The sequence below is a fragment of the Aptenodytes patagonicus genome, chromosome 5 (assembly GCF_965638725.1).
Source record: "Aptenodytes patagonicus chromosome 5, bAptPat1.pri.cur, whole genome shotgun sequence".
In the NCBI taxonomy this organism is placed as follows: Eukaryota; Metazoa; Chordata; class Aves; order Sphenisciformes; family Spheniscidae; genus Aptenodytes; species Aptenodytes patagonicus.
Genome location: NC_134953.1, coordinates 79835495 through 79856232, shown reverse-complemented (window position 1 = coordinate 79856232; position 20738 = coordinate 79835495). Strand labels below are relative to the sequence as shown.

Sequence of the window (20738 nt, the reverse complement as noted above, 5' to 3'; positions counted from 1 at the left end):
GGGCACAAGCTGACGGTGAACCAGGCAACCCGCTGGCTTGACTGATGTCATAGGCTGGAATAATTGATTGGCGCGGCCCAACGTCCTCTGACCACCCAGACCCCGGGTTTGGTTTGTCGCCACAAACAGATAAACTCTGTGTGTAGGCACTGCTCATCGCCAACTGCCCGCAACGCGGCTGCTCTGGGATACAGACGTGCGTGTACGTATCGGCCTTGGGAATGCCGCCTTTTAACTGACCCAGGTGTTGGTTTGGGGGTTTTATTTATTCCATTTTCTCCCGTGTTTCTGTGATGCGGGAAATGGAGTGCTGCACTGCCTTAAAACCCACCACTGCATTGCCACTAGTGATGACGTGATAAAGTTACAATCCAATTCGTTAAGGGAAAAAGCATTACCCTTCAATTTGATTGCCATTTATTATTCACTAGACACAGAGGATCACTCACGCTCCAATACCAGGGAATCACATGTGGGGGAAACAATAATGCACAGACCAATGGAAGAAATGCATTTTCAACTGAGTTATAACTTGGCATTAATGTGAATTGCAACGAAGGGATCTTCAGCATTGGTACTAATCTGGAAATTAGCCATTCCATCACCAGAAACATACACCTGTTTTCCAGTACATTTGTTGCCCTCCTTTTGTCCAGAAATAACATCGCAGTAGGTACCAGCAGGCAGACCAGTTTGCAAATGGATGTTCATATTCCTATGTGAAAATAAGTGAACGCTATTTGTCCATTGTTTTCAAAACAGATATTTCAAGCGAGGTATAGGATTTTTGAACCTGATGCTACTCCCTTACTTTGAAGGGCAAAGTAAAGTGTGAGCTTTCTGATCCTATCCCTGTTTGCTCCCTACGCGCCTGTTTTGGCTCTCTAGACCTGGCATGCAACTGCATGACTCTAGCTCAGGCTGTAGTAAATGCTCTTATCAGGAGATGAGGACATTCCTCTTCCCATCAGTACTGCTGATAAGAGATGCTATGCTTCTCTCTGGGGACACGGTCTCTCCCGCTGACTTACCAGTCATCATTATTAAAAACGATGAAGCCTTTATTACCACGGCCAAAAGCTACTTGATTGCTGCCGTTGTCCCACCAGCTGGAGAAAGGCTGACCGTCCACCACATTACGGAAGATAACCATGTTCCTGGAAAGGCAAGGAACGGCTGTCACGGTGGCTGCAAGAGCTCTAAAGCCACGAGGAACACGAAGCAAAAGCAACTGCTTTTGCTTCTTTTTTCTCCACAGGGTCCTACTTTATCTGACGCCAGCGATGTTCACAAACCCAGCCGTCGCCACAGGTAGAGTCTGCATTGATTGTAACAGGCTTTGTTGACCCATCCGAGTTACTCGGTGGTCCGATCCAGTCGTTGACGTCCTGCAATTAAAAAGAGAAGTTTAAAACTTCTTACTGAAAACACAGAGAGCCTATCTGGAGAGAATAGCCAGATGGAGCATCAAATCTCCACCTGCTAGATCCAACGCGGGACAGAGAAATCACTCAACACGTTTAAATGCGCCGGACTGCTTCTCCGGCCCTGCTCTGATCCTCACTCACCATGAATGTATCTTCAGCATGACACGCTTACCCGTCCATTTACAAAAGACCTTGGCCAGCGAAAACTTGACATCACACGCGTGAACCCATACGGATGAGCAAGCATGAAACCAACTGCCATTTTATAAAGCCTGTTCGTTAGAGAAAGAAGTAATGAGACGTGGAAAGACAAACCGTGCCAGGGAACCGACAGGCAAACAAGCAAAAGGAAGAAGCACCACCCAGACAAGAGCAATCCCTTACCTGGGGTCCCAGAAGGTTAGAATGGAAGCTCCGCCGGCCCCGTGACCCCGCTGGTTGTCGTGATTATCCACAAAGACCAGGGCTCTGTCGGAAGGCACAAAGCCCCAGCCTTCTCCCCAGTTCCTAGCCAAAACCACAAAGACTTGAAGCTACCCTGTCAGCTGGCGTATCCAGCGTATCCCGGGTAAGTCGCACCATCGCCATCCTTACTTTAAGTAGGCCATCTTTTCTCCGTTCCACTTGCGGATCACTGTCCCCAGTTTTGCACCGTATTTGAATTCCGTCACTCGGCCATTTCCAAAGTAGTCACTGCCTTTGATCGGCTCGCCGCCCAAGTCAATTACCTGGCACACAAAGGAGAAACTGTGCATCTGGTCTCGTCTCACAGAGACAAAAAATGCAGTGTACAGTCCTCAACATTAGTTCTTGCTTTACATTTAGACAAAAAATAATAAAGTATGTTTATTTCCGCTGTGTAGATCAACCCAAAGTCGGTATAATACATGATGGATACATGTAAACACATGATTGAAGAAAGAAAAGGTAAAGTTGAATGACAATCCGTTGCGGAGGCATTTTTAAAGAGCAAAACTACTTATGTCTGCAGGGCTGCTCCAAAGAAATGGCTAGCTCTTTCTGGGGTAAAGTTGGATGAAGATGTATTACCGCCATTCCTCTGAAGGAGGAAGGTAAAAGAGACACCAAAGACAAAGACAAACAGAAAGGAAAAAACATGGACATTACCTCCTGGTAAATGAAAGGTTTTGTTCCTGCAGAAAACCATTTAGTATTTAGATTTTTCAGCTTGTCCAGAAATGCTCTTATGTCCCCAGGCCACATATGCTTGGCAGCATCAATCCGGAAGCCTGCTACGCCAATATCAATGAGATAGTTCATGTACTCAGCAACTTTTGAGCGTACGTAGTCCTTCTCCAGGGCCAGATCAAGAAGGCTAACCAAGCGGCAGTCCCGGACCAGTGTAATGAAGAAGAAAAAAAAAAAAGTTTTGAGGTGCCACTCTGTCAGCTTGTAAAACCTTTCAATGAAACGTTTGCATGTTTCGAGCCATAAAATCAATTCTGTTTGGATATTTAATTTGCATAGAAGAGAATTATGCCAAGGTCTGCACCAAGACATGGGTAAATTCACTATACAGCTCAATACTCAGGTTAGGACAGTTGGTGAAGCGTATCACCTCCCCGTGCAGATGTCATCGGAATTGAGGAGGAGAAATGGCACGGTGTATTGCTGCAAAGCGGCCGAAGGAAGAGCAGCAACCTTGAGAAAGAACTGCCACCCATTCCATCTACAAAAAAGAGTAAGTCGCTCAACTAGGACACCACCTTGCGCTACCGTCAGTTTTCCAAGGGGGCTCCTTATCAAGACCAGCTGAGTTTAGAAGCTGTAAGAAAGAGCTCGCCGGCTGAGCCAAGTACACTGGGCTCAGTTCAGGAGCAAACTCCTGCACACGCCCATGTGAAATACGTGGGGAGGGCTCTTGATTTCTCAGTACTTAGAATATTCTGCACCACAAGCACCTTTCCTGTACCTATGTTCACTACTTCATTCACTTGTCAGGTGACTAAGCACAGGTTTTGTGAGGAACTACTCCCTTTGCTTGGCCTTACTGTAATGTTTACACAACAGGTTAAAAAAAAAAAAAAAGGAGAAAGAAGAAGATTTCAAACTTTTGCCAGAGAAAGTTACCTGATACATATCACCATAATTTTCAATTTCTCCACTGCCAGTTCGACATTTGCCATCATTGAAATCCCAGCCAGAGTACGGCACAGCTGGAAAATCTCTGTCCCCAGCATTAAAATAGCTTCCACAGGTAGAATGGGTGCCTGAGCCACCCGCAGCCCCACACATGTGGTTGACAACAGCATCCACATAAATATGAGCCTGGAAAAGCAGTAAGCGCATTTCAGTATGTTTTCTAATGACGGTGAAGCGATAGCCAGAGCTTTACCACATCCCTATCGATTCGATCTTTTTCTCCCCTCCAGTTTATTCTCAGCTTATGCCTCCTTTGAGGACAGCAGCAATAACTTCCCTCAGCTGAAACAGCACTCCTTGCCATATCAGAGACAGATTTTCAAGGCACTTACTCCAACGTTGTTGCATCTGGTCACCATGTCTCTGAATTCATTTTCGTTTCCTGACCGAGTGCAGAGCTTGTAGCTGACGGGCTGGTATCTTTCCCACCAGGGTCTGCTCGGGTTAGTAATGACAATATTTTCATTTGGAGGTGAAACCTGCAGATGAAACGATGTGCTTTGATAAGAAATCAACTGGCTTTATTTCAACGTTTTAAGGGGAAAATCTGCACTCGGCACCTCTGCCCTCAGAGGCAGGCTAGCGCCCAACCCAGTCTCTCTCTCCCACAGCATAAGCTCAGGTCTGCGAGGTGTCCGTCTTGTAGACTGGCAAGAAAGAAGGTTTTTTTTGTTCCTGTGGGCGGCCCAGGTCCAGCATGGGCCTGCTTTCAAGGACATGCGCATGGGAGGGCTGAAGCCGCAGGAATTACTTTTACCTGGAATAGTGACAGCCTTAGGAAAGCCAAAACTCAATGCTTATGCACTTCCCTCAGAACAAGGTAAAGAGGAAAACGTAGCTTTGCAGGGCAAGCGTTTCAGAGGAAAGCGTGCCCCTTTGTAACTGATCTGCTAGAGACACCGTATCATCCATTGGCCCTGAAGGATCTAGGGCTGCATCTAACAGCAGTTACTACTTCCATGCCCCCCTTTCCAACACCAAAGTCACTCGGAGCTGGCTGTCTCCGATTCAGGCATTTTGATTCATTAATTGAATTCTGCGATACCGTTTTCCTACCTACTCACAGGAAACAACTTACCTGAACTCCTCCAAATCCGTTAGGAGCTAAATAGCGTTCACACTCCAGAGCAATATCGGCCCAGCGCCATTCAAAGAGATGCACAATAGACGTCCTCCCAGAGAGAGTATGAGGGTTGTACTGCGCCCAGCAAAACCCTGCTGCTGCGAGTAGGAGGAGGACTTGCATGATGCCTTCAGTGCAAGGCTGTGGTCTCTCCGCTGGCAATTTATACCCCTGCAAGTTGACAAAGTTCCTACTGCAGCTGTCAAAATTCACACAGATCAGTGCTATCGGTTATTATTTGGCTAGCTAGCTCGATACCATTCTTCTGTTTTGTTTTTTCCTGGATTGCCCAACAACTGAAGATAAAATACCTTTTCACAATGATTATACGTTATCATAAACCAAGCGGTCTGTGAGCAGTGCACCTAAATTCAGAATCGTACGCTTTCCAATCATGTAAACAAAGATACTTTATCAAAAGTATTCCAAAACATAACACATAGACCCACAAAGGGGCCTCTGGAAGGTGAAAGGAAAGGGAGGTGATTAAAAGACAACTGGAAATCTAACAGCTCTAGGAGAATGAATGTGTTTGCCAGCATTCAGAGGCATCTAGCTCTCAGGATTAGCCCGAGCCCAAACCAAGGGAGCTGATCAGCCACTCTCGGTCAGTAACAGATGTATTACACAACACGTCGTGGGTCTTCACCAGGTGAATCACACTGGTAACTAGAAACTGAGCCCTTGTCATGCCTGGAGTTTTTCTAGCATCATTGCCCAACCCCTGCTAGGAACTGTTGGGCTTTCTTCACACGGTCGTGCAGAGCAGCTGTTGCTCTACCTGACTGAAAGTGATCAGAGCTGCAAGTGTTCTCCTCTCCAGCAGAGACTCTGCATAAGGTTTCATCTCACTTTAAATGACCAATGATTCATCTGAGTCAAGGAAGGCAACCCAAAATCAGATGTAAAGTGATACTGCAGATGAGTTTTAGCTGCCTGACATAAAACTGCATTAGAAAGCCAGAGCTGTTGCCCAAGTCCCTTCTGGCTTTTCCTACAATCTCCTCCTTCAAAAAAACCTTCTGGCTTTTGCTCACGACATAATTTCAGGTCTCCATTTGGAGCTGATTTGGAAGATCAAAGTCCCAGCAATAACGCTCCATGAATAAGCTCGAGTCATGCAACTGATAAAACAACACTCTGAGAGAATACGAAGACCAGAAAATCCCTGACATTTGATGAGTATCTGTGAGAAAAACCAAAAGTCCACAAAATGGCACATCCACTCCAAGAGAAAAGAAACCTCAGTGTACTTTGTACCCAAACTGCCTCTAGCGTGTTTCTCCTGAAACCAGCCACGTCATTGAATGTGTCACATGCATCCTTCTCTTTCCCAGAATTTGTCTTCAAGGACGAAACGCAGAAGCAGGTCCCATTTGCCCACCTGTTCGTTTTCGTATCACCGACCTTATCAAAGGTCTCTTTTTCCACTACAACAATGAAATAGTAAATTACTGCGAATGACCTTGCCTACTCGCTAACAGCAAGGAACCAGTGAGATGACTGCACCTTGTGATTACCAATTCAGTGAGCACAGACCCCCCCCATTCCTCAGTAATACCGAGAGCAACCAAATGTGCCTGAGGTTTTTACATCACCATTCCCGGTGGGGTTCCATTGACGTGATGGCACGTCACCGCGTACCATTCAGTTTCCAATGACCTGCGTTTTCCACTGAGATACACTGCTGTCGGCCAAGGAGAGGAAGGACCCATCCTCGATAGCCCGATGCAACGGACGGCCGACCCACCGGCAAGGGGACCGGGAGTCCTCACGTGACAGGCTATTCAGCAGCTCACGCTGAACACGCGGCAGTATTTTAGCATGCTGAGGAAATGCATGAGGGCAGGAGAAAAGGTGGTCATCCAGCACCGACGATTTATCAGTCTTTCTGAAGTACTACCCCAAGTAGAAAGTATTTAATGTGCAGTTTCAAACACAGCATCACTTTTGGTACGGTAAAAACGTCAGGTGCCTGACAAATTGGCTCTGATTTTCAGGGGAGTTTTAGGGGAGTTGAAGCTTTGGGCAGACGAGACATTGGAAGGGTTTGGCTTTGTTTTGAAATCCCGTGTTTTAATCCATTTGATCCCCCGGTATCATTGGAAACGTGGTTGTGAAGACCTGGAGGATGTGGGTTCTAGACATTGAAATGAGACCCTTTTGTTTGCAAGCTTTTACACCGCAAACCTAAAAAAGCAGGCCTGCTCTTATATGTCCCTACGTGGTCATAGCACAGCTCTGTCAATCGAATGCACAATCGATACCGCGCTGCAACGGCGGCGTTTCCCCAATGCACCGCTGCAGTGGCAATGCCTACGCAAGACCTACCAGCAGGTGACGGACCAATAAACCCCGCCAAAGGAAGAAGGCTCGGAGGAGGCAGGCAAGAGTGACTTGCCCAGGAAGCTCAGGGAATAATGCAGGCTGTAACCGTCCGCAGGTGTCGCAAAGAATGCTGACGTTATCTCAACACAAGGAGGGCTGGAGGGTGGCCTTTATTTTAGATAAACAGCTCCATCAGTTGAGTGCATCAGCTGGTAGCCTAACTGTTTATCCCCGAGTTAAATAAAAGAGTGTGACTGTCGCCCTGGTTTAGCCAGACCAGCATGGGGAGGAGCGTACACGTGGCTCAGCACAACAGGGATTATAAAAACTAAACAACTAACAAAAGATTTTCAAAGATAGCAATGGGCGTCAGCTGGTTTCAACCCACATATTCCTTTCCCGTGACTGGGGACGCCCAGCATCCTGATGGTGAGTGTGTTGTAGAGACCAGTAATGGAGATCACGTCGACATTGTGATTGAACTGTATATTGCAATTGTTGTATTTTGCTAAGCATAACTTACATTTGTATTGTGATATCAGTATATTTTGTATTGCTCTGCTAAGTCAGAAAAAGTATCTAGCATCAATTATCTTCAAATAAGTAAATTTTATATTAAACATTACACCCCCTCCACACATGGAATATCTAAAAGGAGCTGGTCAGAGAGCATTGGACGCTGACACAGTCAGAGCAATCGCCATGCAATCGTCCGCCTCGCTGCTATTTAGCTTGACCGAATGAATAATCAATATTGTTGGGCTCTGTCATAACAATGGCTTGAAGGCTATGAAAAGGCGGGTAAGTGTGCTTGTATATTAAATGCAGCATTCAACCATTCCCAGACAGGTTATTAAAACCAACGTAAAAGACAAAGGGAGATGACAGTCTTAAAGATGCTCAGTTAGAGATATCAGACTTGAATTATCATCTTTAAAAAAAAAGAACATGTCCACATTTATTGCTACTCACCAGACAGGTGAGTATCATAACGTGCTACAAAGTTGAGACTGTCCTCCTCTCAGGAAAGAAACGGTTCTCAAACTTCAGTGGTATCTGCCATAGCAAGTCCACCGCAAATGCCGGGAAGGGTGGCAAACAGTGGTTTCAGAGAAGCGGAGAAAGAGCCAGTACAAGAAAAGATTAAGCTGTCATAGCTGTAGGACCTAAAAAATCATGCCAGTTTCCACAGCAGAGAAGTATTCATCATCTTGATTGTAAATTTTCAGCTGCCAGGACACTGCCACTATCACACACTACACAAGCTGTCATGCTTTTAAACCAGCTTTCCTGAAAATTAACTTCAGGGACGTTCTAGCACAACATGGATGTGAAACACATCCCTTTGCCACCCCAGTTTGCACAAACAAGTGAAGCCAGTCTGTTTCAAAGGAGCAGGAGGGCTCCCTGACCCCACCCCCGGGGGCAAGCGACAGGTTTGCAATGGCTCTTAACATCCCCTGCCACACGGGTCTCCCAACCTTTGACACCGCTCCAGTGAGCAGACCCAGGGGCTGCGTTTTGCCAGCCCTGCCCTCAGCAAGGCGCTGCTGGCCACAGCGAGCAAGGGAGACAGACAGTGGGTCCAGCCGCCGGGCCAGGGACGCTACCCGGCCCATTCCTCCCGCGCCATGACTGCCTTGCCAGACACGCCGAGCCGTGGGCACAGCGAGAGCCAATATCCACCCCCAACACCCGCGCTCTCCCCCGCCACAGAAGGGAAACAGCCCGTGAAAGCACACCTTGACCTCAACAATAATAAATCCCAGCGTTCCTCTCCCATTTGCCCCTCCAGACTGGGTCGCAACGAGTACTTTTGGCCAAGCAGACGTTCTGATTTAGCGCAAGGGCTGCGCTCTCACATTTACCCCGGCATTTTCTCACGACTGACAACGACATTGGGAGAGCCGCCAAATCTCTGCTCCCTCTGCGTAATTCTCCGAGATATGACAGAATAAGCAAGCCTAACGCACCACAGAGACAAGAATGTGCTGCGCTTCAGCCACTGGCACGAGGTCTGAGCGATGCTTGGACATACAGCTCGCTTCTCAGACGCCTCTGGAACGGCCACAGCGAACGCTAGTTTGCGGCAAGCCGCTGGGGCTAACGACGGAAGACGGGCGCTTTTGATTGGCACGGGCACAAGCTGATGGTGAACCAGGCAACCCGCTGGCTTGACTGATGTCATAGGCTGGAATAATTGATTGGCGCGGCCCAACGTCCTCTGACCACCCAGACCCCGGGTTTGGTTTGTCGCCACAAACAGATAAACTCTGTGTGTAGGCACCGCTCATCGCCGACTGCCCGCAACGCGGCTGCTCTGGGATACAGACGTGCGTGGACGTATCGGCCTTGGGAATGCCGCCTTTTAACTGACGCAGGTGTTGGTTTGGGGGTTTTATTTATTCCATTTTCTCCCGTGTTTCTGTGATGCGGGAAATGGAGTGCTGCACTGCCTTAAAACCCACCACTGCATTGCCACTAGTGATGACGTGATAAAGTCACAATCCAATTCGTTAAGGGAAAAAGCATTACCCTTCAATTTGATTGCCATTTATTATTCACTAGACACAGAGGATCACTCACGCTCCAATACCAGGGAATCACATGTGGGGGAAACAATAATGCACAGACCAATGGAAGAAACGCATTTTCAACTGAGTTATAACGTGGCATCAACTTGAATTGCGCCATGTTTCAGCCCAAAGGTGTCTTCTCTTGAGTTTCAGACGTGCTGTTAATTCCTAGTCCAGCTTCCCCATAAAGAGAACTACATTTCCACTTATGCACAGAGCAGCACAATTTAAAATTAAGTCATTTCAATTGTCTCCTTTCATTTTTTATTAGTACTTTAACTGAATAAAGCGCAATTACAAAGGCAAGCGGGTGTATACTGCCTCTTCCAGATCTGCGCTAGCACCACTAGCTCCTGGCTCTGTATAGCAGCTACTCGCTATTTCATTAATATAAACTAATGGACTTTGCTCTATCACGGTTCATTCGGTGCCGGAGAGCCAAGAGAATCAGACCTTGTACGCTGTTAGCAAAAATACAGAAGAGAAGAAAAAACACGTGCACCACAGATCTGGTTACAATTTGGCGTCAACATGAATTGCAATGAATGGGTCTTCATCTTCGTTACTAATCAGGAAATTAGCCACGCCATCAGCAGCAACATGAACTTCAACTGCGGTACAGTAGTCACCTTTCTTTTGCCCAGAAATGACATCGCAGTAAGTGCCAGCAGGCAGACCAGTCTGCAGAGTTACATTCAAAGACCTTTGGAAAATATTGAAATGCCGTAAGGATTATTTGGACTCTCAAATGCTTTGAAACTCACGTTAGAGACCTTCTCAGGTGTTAGGTAATTCTGGAGTTGTTGTTCTGCAGCACTTCTCTGGACACTCCAGAGTCTATTCTCCCACCAAATGACAATACTCTAGGGCTACTGAGTGAGGAGCCTAGAAAGACACCAAAGGTTCATGCTGTGCTCAGGCGTCACAAGGCTGGTCAACACACACCAGTTTAAATAATTTTTCATGTGAGCTCTCTTACATTATGGGCACTTAAAGGAATCTGGTTCTAATCACACAGAATTACGCTCCTTTACAATGAAGAAAAATAATTACGTAAATAAATTAATTAATATAATAGGATTTAAGTATTTCCCAGCAATGACAGGAAGCTTGGGTGTTCTCACTCTCCAGGAACTTTAGGACTTGAACTCCAGAGCTTCAAACTGCACTCTAGTGCAATTCTCATTTTCCCTACCAAACCCCAGTTAGCTTTTTCAGACTATCCCATCACAAGTTCTCAGAAACGTCTCTGTTAGTAACCTGTTTTTTAAGGAGCTTAAAGGTACTTGAGAAATGCCAGATTCCACGCAGATATTGTATTCCTGACATCACAGTACCCTAGAACAACATACCAAAATAGCCTAAAGAACTGTCAGCCCTAATAAAACTCTTCTCAAGTCTTTGCAGGATGTCCAAAAGGAACTGTTGTTATGGACTGCACAGTAGGCTGGAAGACTGAGAACTCAACTACTACATCCTTCAAATTGCTCCTCACCCCAACCTACTCCTAAATTATTACAGATCTGACACACTCCCGGTCTCTCAAGTCATGTCCCTCTCGCGTACAAGACTGCAAGACAGTTTTTAAAACTGTCACTCTTGGACCATATCCCCGAGTCACCAAGTTCCCTCGTTTCTGTAATTTCGGACGTTGCTGGCTGACCATGCTCTTCAGTGATACAGCCAACTCCAGGAACTGGGCAATAGCAAGAGCACAGTACAAGGCCTAACCTCGGACAGTGAAGAGTGCTCCTGGGAGAGTGGAGGATGCTAAGTTTAAACTGCCAACAACTGAGACAGAGGAAGCGTCTGTTACAAAGCTCTGTTGGAGCTCGCAACACCTTAAAAGCTTTCTCTGCTAACTAGAAGAATTGTAGTTTATTCCTCTCTTACTTACCAGTCATCATTATTAAAAACGATGAAGCCTTTATTACCACGGCCAAAAGCTACTTGATTGCTGCCGTTGTCCCACCAGCTGGAGAAAGGCTGACCGTCCACCACATTACGGAAGATAACCATGTTCCTGGAAAGGCAAGGAACGGCTGTCACGGTGGCTGCAAGAGCTCTAAAGCCACGAGGAACACGAAGCAAAAGCAACTGCTTTTGCTTCTTTTTTCTCCACAGGGTCCTACTTTATTTGATGCCAGCGATGTTCACAAACCCAGCCGTTGCCACAGGTAGAGTCTGCATTGATTGTAACAGGCTTTGTTGACCCATCCGAGTTACTCGGTGGTCCGATCCAGTCGTTGACGTCCTGCAATTAAAAAGAGAAGTTTAAAACTTCTTACTGAAAATGCAGAGAGCCTATCTGGAGAGAATAGCCAGATGGAGCATCAAATCTCCACCTGCTAGATCCAACGCGGGACAGAGAAATCACTCAACACGTTTAAATGCGCCGGACTGCTTCTCCGGCCCTGCTCTGATCCTCACTCACCATGAATGTATCTTCAGCATGACACGCTTACCCGTCCATTTACAAAAGACCTTGGCCAGCGAAAACTTGACATCACACGCGTGAACCCATACGGATGAGCAAGCATGAAACCAACTGCCATTTTATAAAGCCTGTTCGTTAGAGAAAGAAGTAATGAGACGTGGAAAGACAAACCGTGCCAGGGAACCGACAGGCAAACAAGCAAAAGGAAGAAGCACCACCCAGACAAGAGCAATCCCTTACCTGGGGTCCCAGAAGGTTAGAATGGAAGCTCCGCCGGCCCCGTGACCCCGCTGGTTGTCGTGATTATCCACAAAGACCAGGGCTCTGTCGGAAGGCACAAAGCCCCAGCCTTCTCCCCAGTTCCTAGCCAAAACCACAAAGACTTGAAGCTACCCTGTCAGCTGGCGTATCCAGCGTATCCCGGGTAAGTCGCACCATCGCCATCCTTACTTTAAGTAGGCCATCTTTTCTCCGTTCCACTTGCGGATCACTGTCCCCAGTTTTGCACCGTATTTGAATTCCGTCACTCGGCCATTTCCAAAGTAGTCACTGCCTTTGATCGGCTCGCCGCCCAAGTCAATTACCTGGTAGAGGAAAGATAGAGCATTCCTTTCTACTTATAAAACCAAACAAGTAAAAGGCGCTGCCCTAGACATTGGTTTAAGGAAGAGGCACTACTTAAGCTAAGTATATTATTTGGCTTACTTGCAAAATTGTATTTAAAGCTATCTTCTTCATCTCAGCCTAGCTGCGAACTTGTTTTCCATCTCCATCCTAAATCTCCTTACCCTGATTGATCACAATCTTAATTATTAAGGCTTGGGCCGTAGCAACTTTATATTTAGTCCAGTCACCAACGCCTCTGCTTCCAGCACATGGGCAACCTCATTTCACTCTGTAGCTAAAGAATGTTTCACTATTTGCCCTAGACCTTGCAGGCAACATACTGACTTAGTAAAACATGTCTAGCAACTTTAGCTTCTGCTGAATGAAGCCAACAATTACCTGCTTCTTAGGTCTGGTTAGGATTTGTTATTCAAACGTAAAACACAAACACGGAATGTCAAGTAACAGTGGTTATGCCATTGGAAAACGAAGTTTCAGACCGTAATCACCATTCATATCTTCTGTTGCAATTTATTACCCAGAATTTAAAATTCAGGGAGTGAAATCTCTTTTTTAAACCAACAGAATTTTTACACTAACTTCGATGCAGTAAATTTCATCTCAAGCGAAATTTCCAGGTTACCTACTTCCAGAAGGTCCAAAACAACTGGGGCATTGTGCATGTCAATGACCATACGTGGGCAGATTAGATATTTGTAAATTATGGTTATTAAATCTCGATGACGATTTCTATAGATCTGGAGTCTGAAAGCTGCTTGGGCCCAGCTCAAGCAAAGCATCGCTTCCAGTGTGCGACTGAGTCTGTAACTGTGCCTGCAAGAAATATGTTTGTGAAGTACAATTAAAAAAAATAAAGATTACCTCCTGGTAAATGAAAGGTTTAGCTCCTGCAGAAAACCATCTAGTACTTAGATCTTTCAGCTTGCCTAAAATCGCCTTCAGATCCCCAGGCCACATATGCTTGGCAGCATCAATCCGGAAGCCTGCTACGCCAATATCAATGAGGTAGTTCATGTACTCAGCAACTTTTGAGCGTACGTAGTCCTTCTCCAGGGCCAGATCAAGAAGGCTAACCAAGCGGCAGTCTCGCACCTATATAAAAATTCTGAAATGAAACATTTTTCACCTAATAAGCTAAATGTAGCGTTCTACATACATTTTGAATTCTATTATCTACATCACAATGCCAGAATAAAACCTTCACTAGCCATTGTTCTCCATGCGTGTCTTTGCCTTGGACAGTTATCTGGGGCAGTCATCTACACAAAAGGAGCATTAAGAAGTCCGCATTCACCCAGCTTACACAGCTGTAGGTGCTGAAGGATTATAACAGAAAGTCAAACCATTAAATCTATAATCAGCTTTTTAATGCAAGTATAGGGCAGAAACATGAGAAATCATTTTTACTCCATTGTATTAAGGAACAGATTCATTACTATTTCAAATGCACTCATTTCTTCTCTGATGTAGGAAAGTTTTCTAGAAATTGTATTTCTAAGTCTTTTAAAAATCTTGAGTTATTGTAGCCTTACGAAACATTAAACTCTTGTTTTCTGTCCCCTTTTTGCCTTTGTTTCCTGTAAATACAAAATGATGGGCATCGATTCTCATCAAAAGAATACTTTAAACATACACTGAATATACTGAAATGCTTTTTTTAATAACTCTTACGATGGGTTTCCGTGGCTATGCACACCTGCCTGGAGAGAGCAAGGTGCATCAGCCTGTGTTGCAAACTGTACTAAAGGATTGGCTATAAAGATGCTCCTTTAGAACCGCTCAAGAATTCAGGGACATTTAGAGTCTCCCCTTCTTCTGCCCTTTCTCCAAAACACCTCTCCCCTCAACTTAGATTCAGAAAAGATCAAATGCTTTTGAAGGCATAAGACATTACTCAAGACAGACAGGTATTTATAAAATAATTTTTCATTCTGTGGTGGTTTTAAAGTCCTGACCTCGTAATCTGATATAGAGGAACAGACTCACTCTTAGGAAGAGAAATCTCTAAACAGAAGGTTGAGTCTCAAGATTTTAGCATTACTATTTTTCTTTATGAAATCCTAATCTCTCTCTCCTGACATTGAGACCAAAGAAAACTTCCAAATTACAATAAAGGGCAAAAAATAACTCTTACCTTTTTTTTTTAAACATAAAAACCCCACACAAGATAATCCCTAAATAGATTTTATGAGCTTTAAAACTGTCTTTAAAAGTACCTAAGCACATTTGTCTAAATCTGAATTTGAGCCGTTGGCTCAAGCAGAGCTATCCCTCTAAGAAGTGGTGTTCCTGAGAGCAACGCTGACGTCTATTATCAACTTGGATGGTTTCCCATGAGGGTTTTTGTTTTGTTTTGTTTTTAAAAAAATGTCTGACAGTAAAGGGGAGCAAAGAAACCCCAGGCCAGGAACGGATGTTCATGAATAAATATATTTATAGTTCTAGGTTTACCTGAGCTATATCATGATAATTCTCAATGTCTCCACTTCTAGATTTACATTTACCATCATTAAAGTCCCAGCCAGAATATGGCACAGCAGGAAAATCTTCAGTCTTTGCATTGAAATAGCTTCCACAAGTAGCATGGTTGCCAGCACCAGCATTAGCTCCGCACATATGGTTGATTACTGCATCCACATAAATATGTACCTAGAGGATAGTAGTCACATTTCAATTTGAGAAAGCTACTTCCCACGGCACGACTAATTAACGTTCTCTCTTTCTTACCTCCTGCCCTATCCCCCTATTTCTGCTTGCTTGCAATTATTTAAAATATTTCTCTTTTATTAACGTATAGCAGCGGTGATACAACATGCATCTCAACAGGCAGAACGCCGCCCCCCCTCCCCCCCCCCCATCTTCACTCCAGTGCTACCACGTCTTCCCTTCTAAATTACCAGGTGTCTATATCCTTGCATGGTTAACACCAGAAGGTTTTCAAAGCACGTACTCCAACATTGTTGCACCTGGTCACCATATCTCTAAATTCAGTTTCATTCCCGGATCGTGTGCACAGCTTGTAGCTGACGGGCTGGTATCTCTCCCACCACGGTTGCCAGGGGTCAGTAATGATAACATTTTCATTTGGAGGTGAAATCTGTGAACAAGATGGTGTCTCTTGGTAACAGGATACTGATAATGGTTTATTTGTTTGCCCAGCATTGTTAGAGAAAGAACATAAAAATAGAAAATCGGGTCCCTTTCACGCTCACAATACCTAACCCACGTAGATCCTTGGTATCCTCTGCTTACAGTGTAGTGGGCTGGAAATAAAAGACTTAGGCCTGGACCTTCAGCAGGTAGAAACATACTACAAAAATTATGTCCATGGACATAGTGTCCTAATTAGCTTCATGAATGCAGGCCTCAAAGATCAAAAGAAGGGTCTGAAATCTGAAGGACTAGGTCAATAGAGATAGCCCAGAATCAGGAAGGATCTGGCTGCAGAACAACTGGCGTAACATCCTGCCCTTAAAATTGATCCGACTGCCCTTTTTTGTAATGTTTTGGATAAAAGCGTTCCTGACATGAGACTTGTCACCGCTTCCAGGTAAGCTATACCTCTTCCTTTTATAGACTCTTCCCAGGATACTTTTCAAGCAACTAGCTTTTCCTGCTACCTCCAAGTCTCTGGGCACAACCCCCTGATCCCACCATTTCCCACGAAGATCCCTGGGCTGCAGCCTACTTAGCTGCCACACCTTTGTGACCAGCTCAGCAAGCCTGCACCTAAAAGAAGCTTTCTTTCTGAGACCCCGTCAGAGCATGGATTAAAAAGACATCCAAGCGTATACCATAGTCTGAGAAATCAGCTTAAAATCAATCAGGCCTGTGTGCCTGGAAAGAAGGTTGCAAAGAAAAGATGTATTATTTGAAAATTATGGGCAAGTTCTCACTCAGGCCAACTTGCAAACTCCTGGGCTACAAGAGACAGGCAGCCTTCTCTCACCATTTTTTCCTGAGCAATCCGACAAACAAACTGGAACAGTTTAATAGGTGACTGCTCTCCAGCCGTACCACCCCAGCCGTCTGACACTACTGGTTCCACAGGAACACGTCTGTTGTTCAGACGGAACAGATGCGCATCGACACACCTCCACCAGAACCTGTGTTCGGATCACTTCTGCCTGCTCACCCCAGGTTCCTGCAAAGAAGGGTCTCTTAATGGCTTACTCTGACACTAGGCTTGACGGAGAGAAACTTGCCCGTTTGGGTGAATGCAATTAGCAGCCTTTTACATTTCTTTGTTTAAAACCTTCAGAACTTAGCTATTCTCTTTGGGAGCCCCTTTTTTCAGTCATAGTTTCATTTTACGTTTATCTAGCTCTTAAGAGCTTCCCTTGATTTAAATAATATCAAGCAGATAAACATCGGTTACTCTTCACAGCACTAAAAAAAAAGATTTAGCCAGTGATACACAATTCTAATTCATCTAAATGTAATAGCACAGCGCGCAAAACAGGCACTTTGGAGCGATGAAATACATTCATGCTTACACGATGACGGCTGAAGAATGTATTTGTCAGCATTTACTACTTCCATTACCAATTTCTATTTTTCTTTCTCAGTACCTGTCCTTTGGTGAATTAAACATTTTCTCTGAAAAACAAATTATCATCTATGTAGCAATTTTACTGCCTACTGATAAGAACAGACATACCTGAACTCCTCCAAATCCGTTAGGAGCTAAATAGCGTTCACACTCCAGAGCAATATCGGCCCAGCGCCATTCAAAGAGATGCACAATAGACGTCCTCCCAGAGAGAGTATGAGGGTTGTACTGCGCCCAGCAAAACCCTACGATTAACAGAAGAAAAGAGATACCCATCCTGTGCTCTGGGATCAGTTGCGCTCTTCTTACTGCCTATTTACGTTCCTGCAAGAGGGTAAAGTACACGTTACAAAACACACCTTTAAAAGTAAATGCCCATCTCTGGCATCGTATTTACTTAACTTTACTTGATTGTCATTTTGTTTGAGAATTGGATTCTATCTAAGCTATATCAACCCCCCATACTAATGATAACTTTGTTTTTCTGAAGTTAAAATTCAGACCTTGTCTAATACAGGCTTTCCCTAGTGTGCAAAAGTTGTATTTTCATTAGTGTAAAGCCAAAAACAACCCCAAAAGGCAAAGGAGCACTTATACAGACTGAAATGGACATTTCATTTCTCATTTTCATGTATAATAGTTTACGTTCCTATTTATCCTTGAGAGGCATCTTCTTTCCAATCTGCTTTACAATGACTTGTGCACATTTAGCCAAGCAGCACGTTTCTTATCGCGATGTGCCACGAAACCCCAGATATTTTGGAGGTCTAACATACGCGAGTCTGTCGCTCGTGGTACGCGTGACATCATTCAGACAACAGCCCTGATCTTGGAAGATCTCCCAGGTACAGAAGTGGCTATGCTGACTCAAAACCAGAAACGCGAAATGTTTAATCTGTGTACACCTGTACAGCTCGCGTGGAGATGTTCTTCTCCCAGAGAACGCAGCGCAATGGCATGCAGAGGTTAGAAGCGCTGCCAAGCTCCGTAACCGAGAAGGCTCCTTTCTCAGTGCCCAGGTTCAGAGTTCGGCAAATGCACTGAAGGAGCTTTCCAGAGGAGGAAAACCAGCTGCATCGCCTTCCGATAAGCTAGGCTAAGAACTGTACTTCCCAATTCATATCATATTGGCATTTACTTATGTACGAACACAGATGACAAGCCTATTAAAATCGCCCCTCCTTTTTCTCATCTAAAGCAACTTATAACAAGCCAGAAGTCAAACGACTATCAAGATTTACATTACACAATTTACGATCTCATTTTGCACTCTTCGTGTTTAGAAGTTGATTTAGAGAGTCTGAGACACAAGGAATTCCTACAAGATCTTCTGCAAAAAGGCTGAACTACTACTTCCCTTAAATAACGAAACACAGAATATCATTCCTTTCCTCCAAGTACCCTTTTTACAAAGCTATCTTAACACAGAAGCAACGCAGGGCAAAGAGGGAATCGGGTGATTCCCGGGTGCTGTCACAGGGGACACCAAACACTTCAGTGAAGGTTTAAACATGAACACGAGGGCCTTCAGGTTTGCTACACGAAAGAAACCCGCACCCTTTCCTGATTCAGTACACATTTGGGAATGCCCTGCTGAAAACCCCAACCTGCTATGGTACAGGTGCCCAAACAAAAGTTGATATAAAATCTTACGAGATTTCTACCACAGGACCCTCATTTGTATTTCAAGGAAAGGACGATCCGCAGCTCTCAGTCAGTGGAGCTGCGCTCCTTGGAGCAAACGCAAGCACAAAATATGCCCGTTTATAAAGCGCAGAACCCGCCTTCCAGAGCCTGTTGCTACCAGCTGTCACTGTACTTCAGGCAGCCGGGGTTATTTAGAATGAATCATTTGGTAAATTTGGCTTGGTTTTCTGCTCGTGAACAAAATAATTTTAATGAAATTATTTACTTGAAGATCTTCAGCATACAGATAGATTTCAGCCGTAAGAAGTTGTTCTGCGTGCTTCCATTTCCACGAAAGAATGGTTCTTTGCCCCGACAGGAAGGACATACATTAACAGAAAACGAGCTAAGAAACTTCGAGCTTCTCTGGTGAGAGAAGCCATTTATCAGACTGACAATTCTTACTTACAGCGGTAAGCGCACAAAGCAGTAAACTACACAAAGCAGTAAGAATAATGTATTTTGACCCAACCAGCTCCAAGGCCTAGTGCTTGAAGAGGCGACTGAACGTAGTTTTTCGTTCCTTTGAAACAGGTTTACGGCCGCTCTGGCTTCCGTACAAGCGATGGCAAGAGAACGGAGACGTTGAAATCCCCAACGCACTCCGGAGGCTGTCGCTTCAAAATGCTTTTGAAAGAGGCCTGTATCCCTCTACGGAAGGAAAGAGCGCGCGACCGACGGCAGTTCAAAGAACGCGTTTCTGAAGAACGCTATCGCTGCCCCGGACAACCTGAGAACTCGGGTCAGCTCGTCTTCTGCTGGGTCAAAGCCTGCGGAAGAAACTCGGCCGCTGTCTCCGAAACACTCGCAACGACATTTGAACGTGCGAGCGGTCCGACGCGGGCCTGCTGAAGCCGCAGATAAAAGGCCGTTACAGCACAGCAGCTTCCGCGTGAACCCCCCGTCGCTCCCCGCGGGGCTTCCCTCAGCGGCTGCACGTTTCGGCCGGACGAAGCGACTCGGCGGCGGCAGCTCCGTCAGAGGCGCGGCGCTGCCCCTCGCACAAGCCCCTCACGCAACGCCCACCCCCCCCCCCGCTACCCACCGCCCGCCCGGCCGGGCCCCTTCCCCGCGGGCGGGCAGCACACGCACCGCAAGCAAGCCGCGGAACTTCGGCCGTACGCTCCGGGGCCCGGCCGCGCCGTTTCTCGGCCGGCTCCCCCGGCCTCCTCCCGCCCGCCGCTCAGCTCAGCCCAGCCCCACCCAACCCCGCCCCGCCCCTTCCGCTGGGGCGGAGCGGCGCGCGGAGGCACCGCGGCGGGGAGCGGAGGCAGCGCGGAGGGACCGCGGCCGGGAGCGGGGGGACCGCGGCCCTCCAGCGCTGCCGCCCCCGCCGGTCAGCTGCGTTACTTTAAGAGCAATCGTTATACGGTAAAATAAACGGGCTTACCTAAAAGCTTTGTGTTACACGTGGTTACGTTGATTCAAGATAAAACTACGTTCTGGAATGTATTTGTTCCCGAGATTTGAGAAAGGAAGTATCTCTGCATATACACTTCATCTCACTTTTTCCTTTTTTTTAAGTGTTTTTGTCGTTGAGTATAGCACCCCTTTGCTCTTACCCTACACTTCACTGGTGTGAAAATTTGCCCAGTCGGCCTTTTATGCAACGTTTTAATAGCTTGGTTCTGTACTTGTAACTCAAAGTGGGTGCTGGGCCGTATTGCCTGTCTCCTCTGTCACACACCTGTGTGTGTGTGCGATAAACTGAGTCACAAAGCTTTGAGAAGCGGCTCCACCCAGATACAGACCAAAAACGTGGTAGCACACGGCGGGGTTCCGCGTCTTTGAAGGCCACAGCAGGTGAACTCGGATTTTC

The 20738-nt window shown here is 45.8% G+C and overlaps 2 protein-coding genes across 5 annotated transcripts; both read right to left on the bottom strand.

Annotated features, from left to right (window-relative positions):
• Positions 1 to 400: 400 nt before the first annotated feature.
• On the bottom strand, positions 401 to 5129 carry LOC143160244 (pancreatic alpha-amylase). Its single transcript, XM_076337928.1, has 10 exons — positions 4669 to 5129; positions 3923 to 4069; positions 3529 to 3716; positions 2556 to 2796; positions 2022 to 2155; positions 1812 to 1934; positions 1600 to 1699; positions 1267 to 1388; positions 1032 to 1157; positions 401 to 715 (listed from the first exon to the last, which is right to left on the bottom strand). The coding sequence occupies exons 1-10, from the start codon at positions 4834 to 4836 to the stop codon at positions 526 to 528; spliced, it is 1539 nt and encodes a 512-aa protein (XP_076194043.1). The 5' UTR covers positions 4837 to 5129; the 3' UTR covers positions 401 to 525.
• Positions 5130 to 9557: 4428 nt separating this feature from the next.
• Positions 9558 to 20079, bottom strand: LOC143160243 (pancreatic alpha-amylase-like). Of its 4 annotated transcripts, none has more exons than XM_076337924.1 (11): positions 20012 to 20079; positions 17342 to 17557; positions 15632 to 15778; positions 15133 to 15330; positions 13543 to 13773; positions 12505 to 12638; positions 12295 to 12417; positions 12083 to 12182; positions 11750 to 11871; positions 11515 to 11640; positions 9558 to 10320 (listed from the first exon to the last, which is right to left on the bottom strand). In XM_076337924.1, exons 2-11 carry the CDS (start codon positions 17507 to 17509, stop codon positions 10131 to 10133), a joined length of 1539 nt encoding a protein of 512 aa, XP_076194039.1. In that variant the 5' UTR covers positions 17510 to 17557; positions 20012 to 20079; the 3' UTR covers positions 9558 to 10130. The 4 variants fall into 4 exon arrangements, with proteins under 4 accessions (XP_076194039.1, XP_076194040.1, XP_076194041.1 ...); XM_076337925.1 differs by lacking the exon at positions 20012 to 20079 and adding an exon at positions 19146 to 19837; XM_076337926.1 differs by lacking the exon at positions 20012 to 20079 and adding an exon at positions 16631 to 16825 and having other exon boundaries at positions 17342 to 17403.
• Between the last annotated feature and the right edge of the window lie 659 nt (positions 20080 to 20738).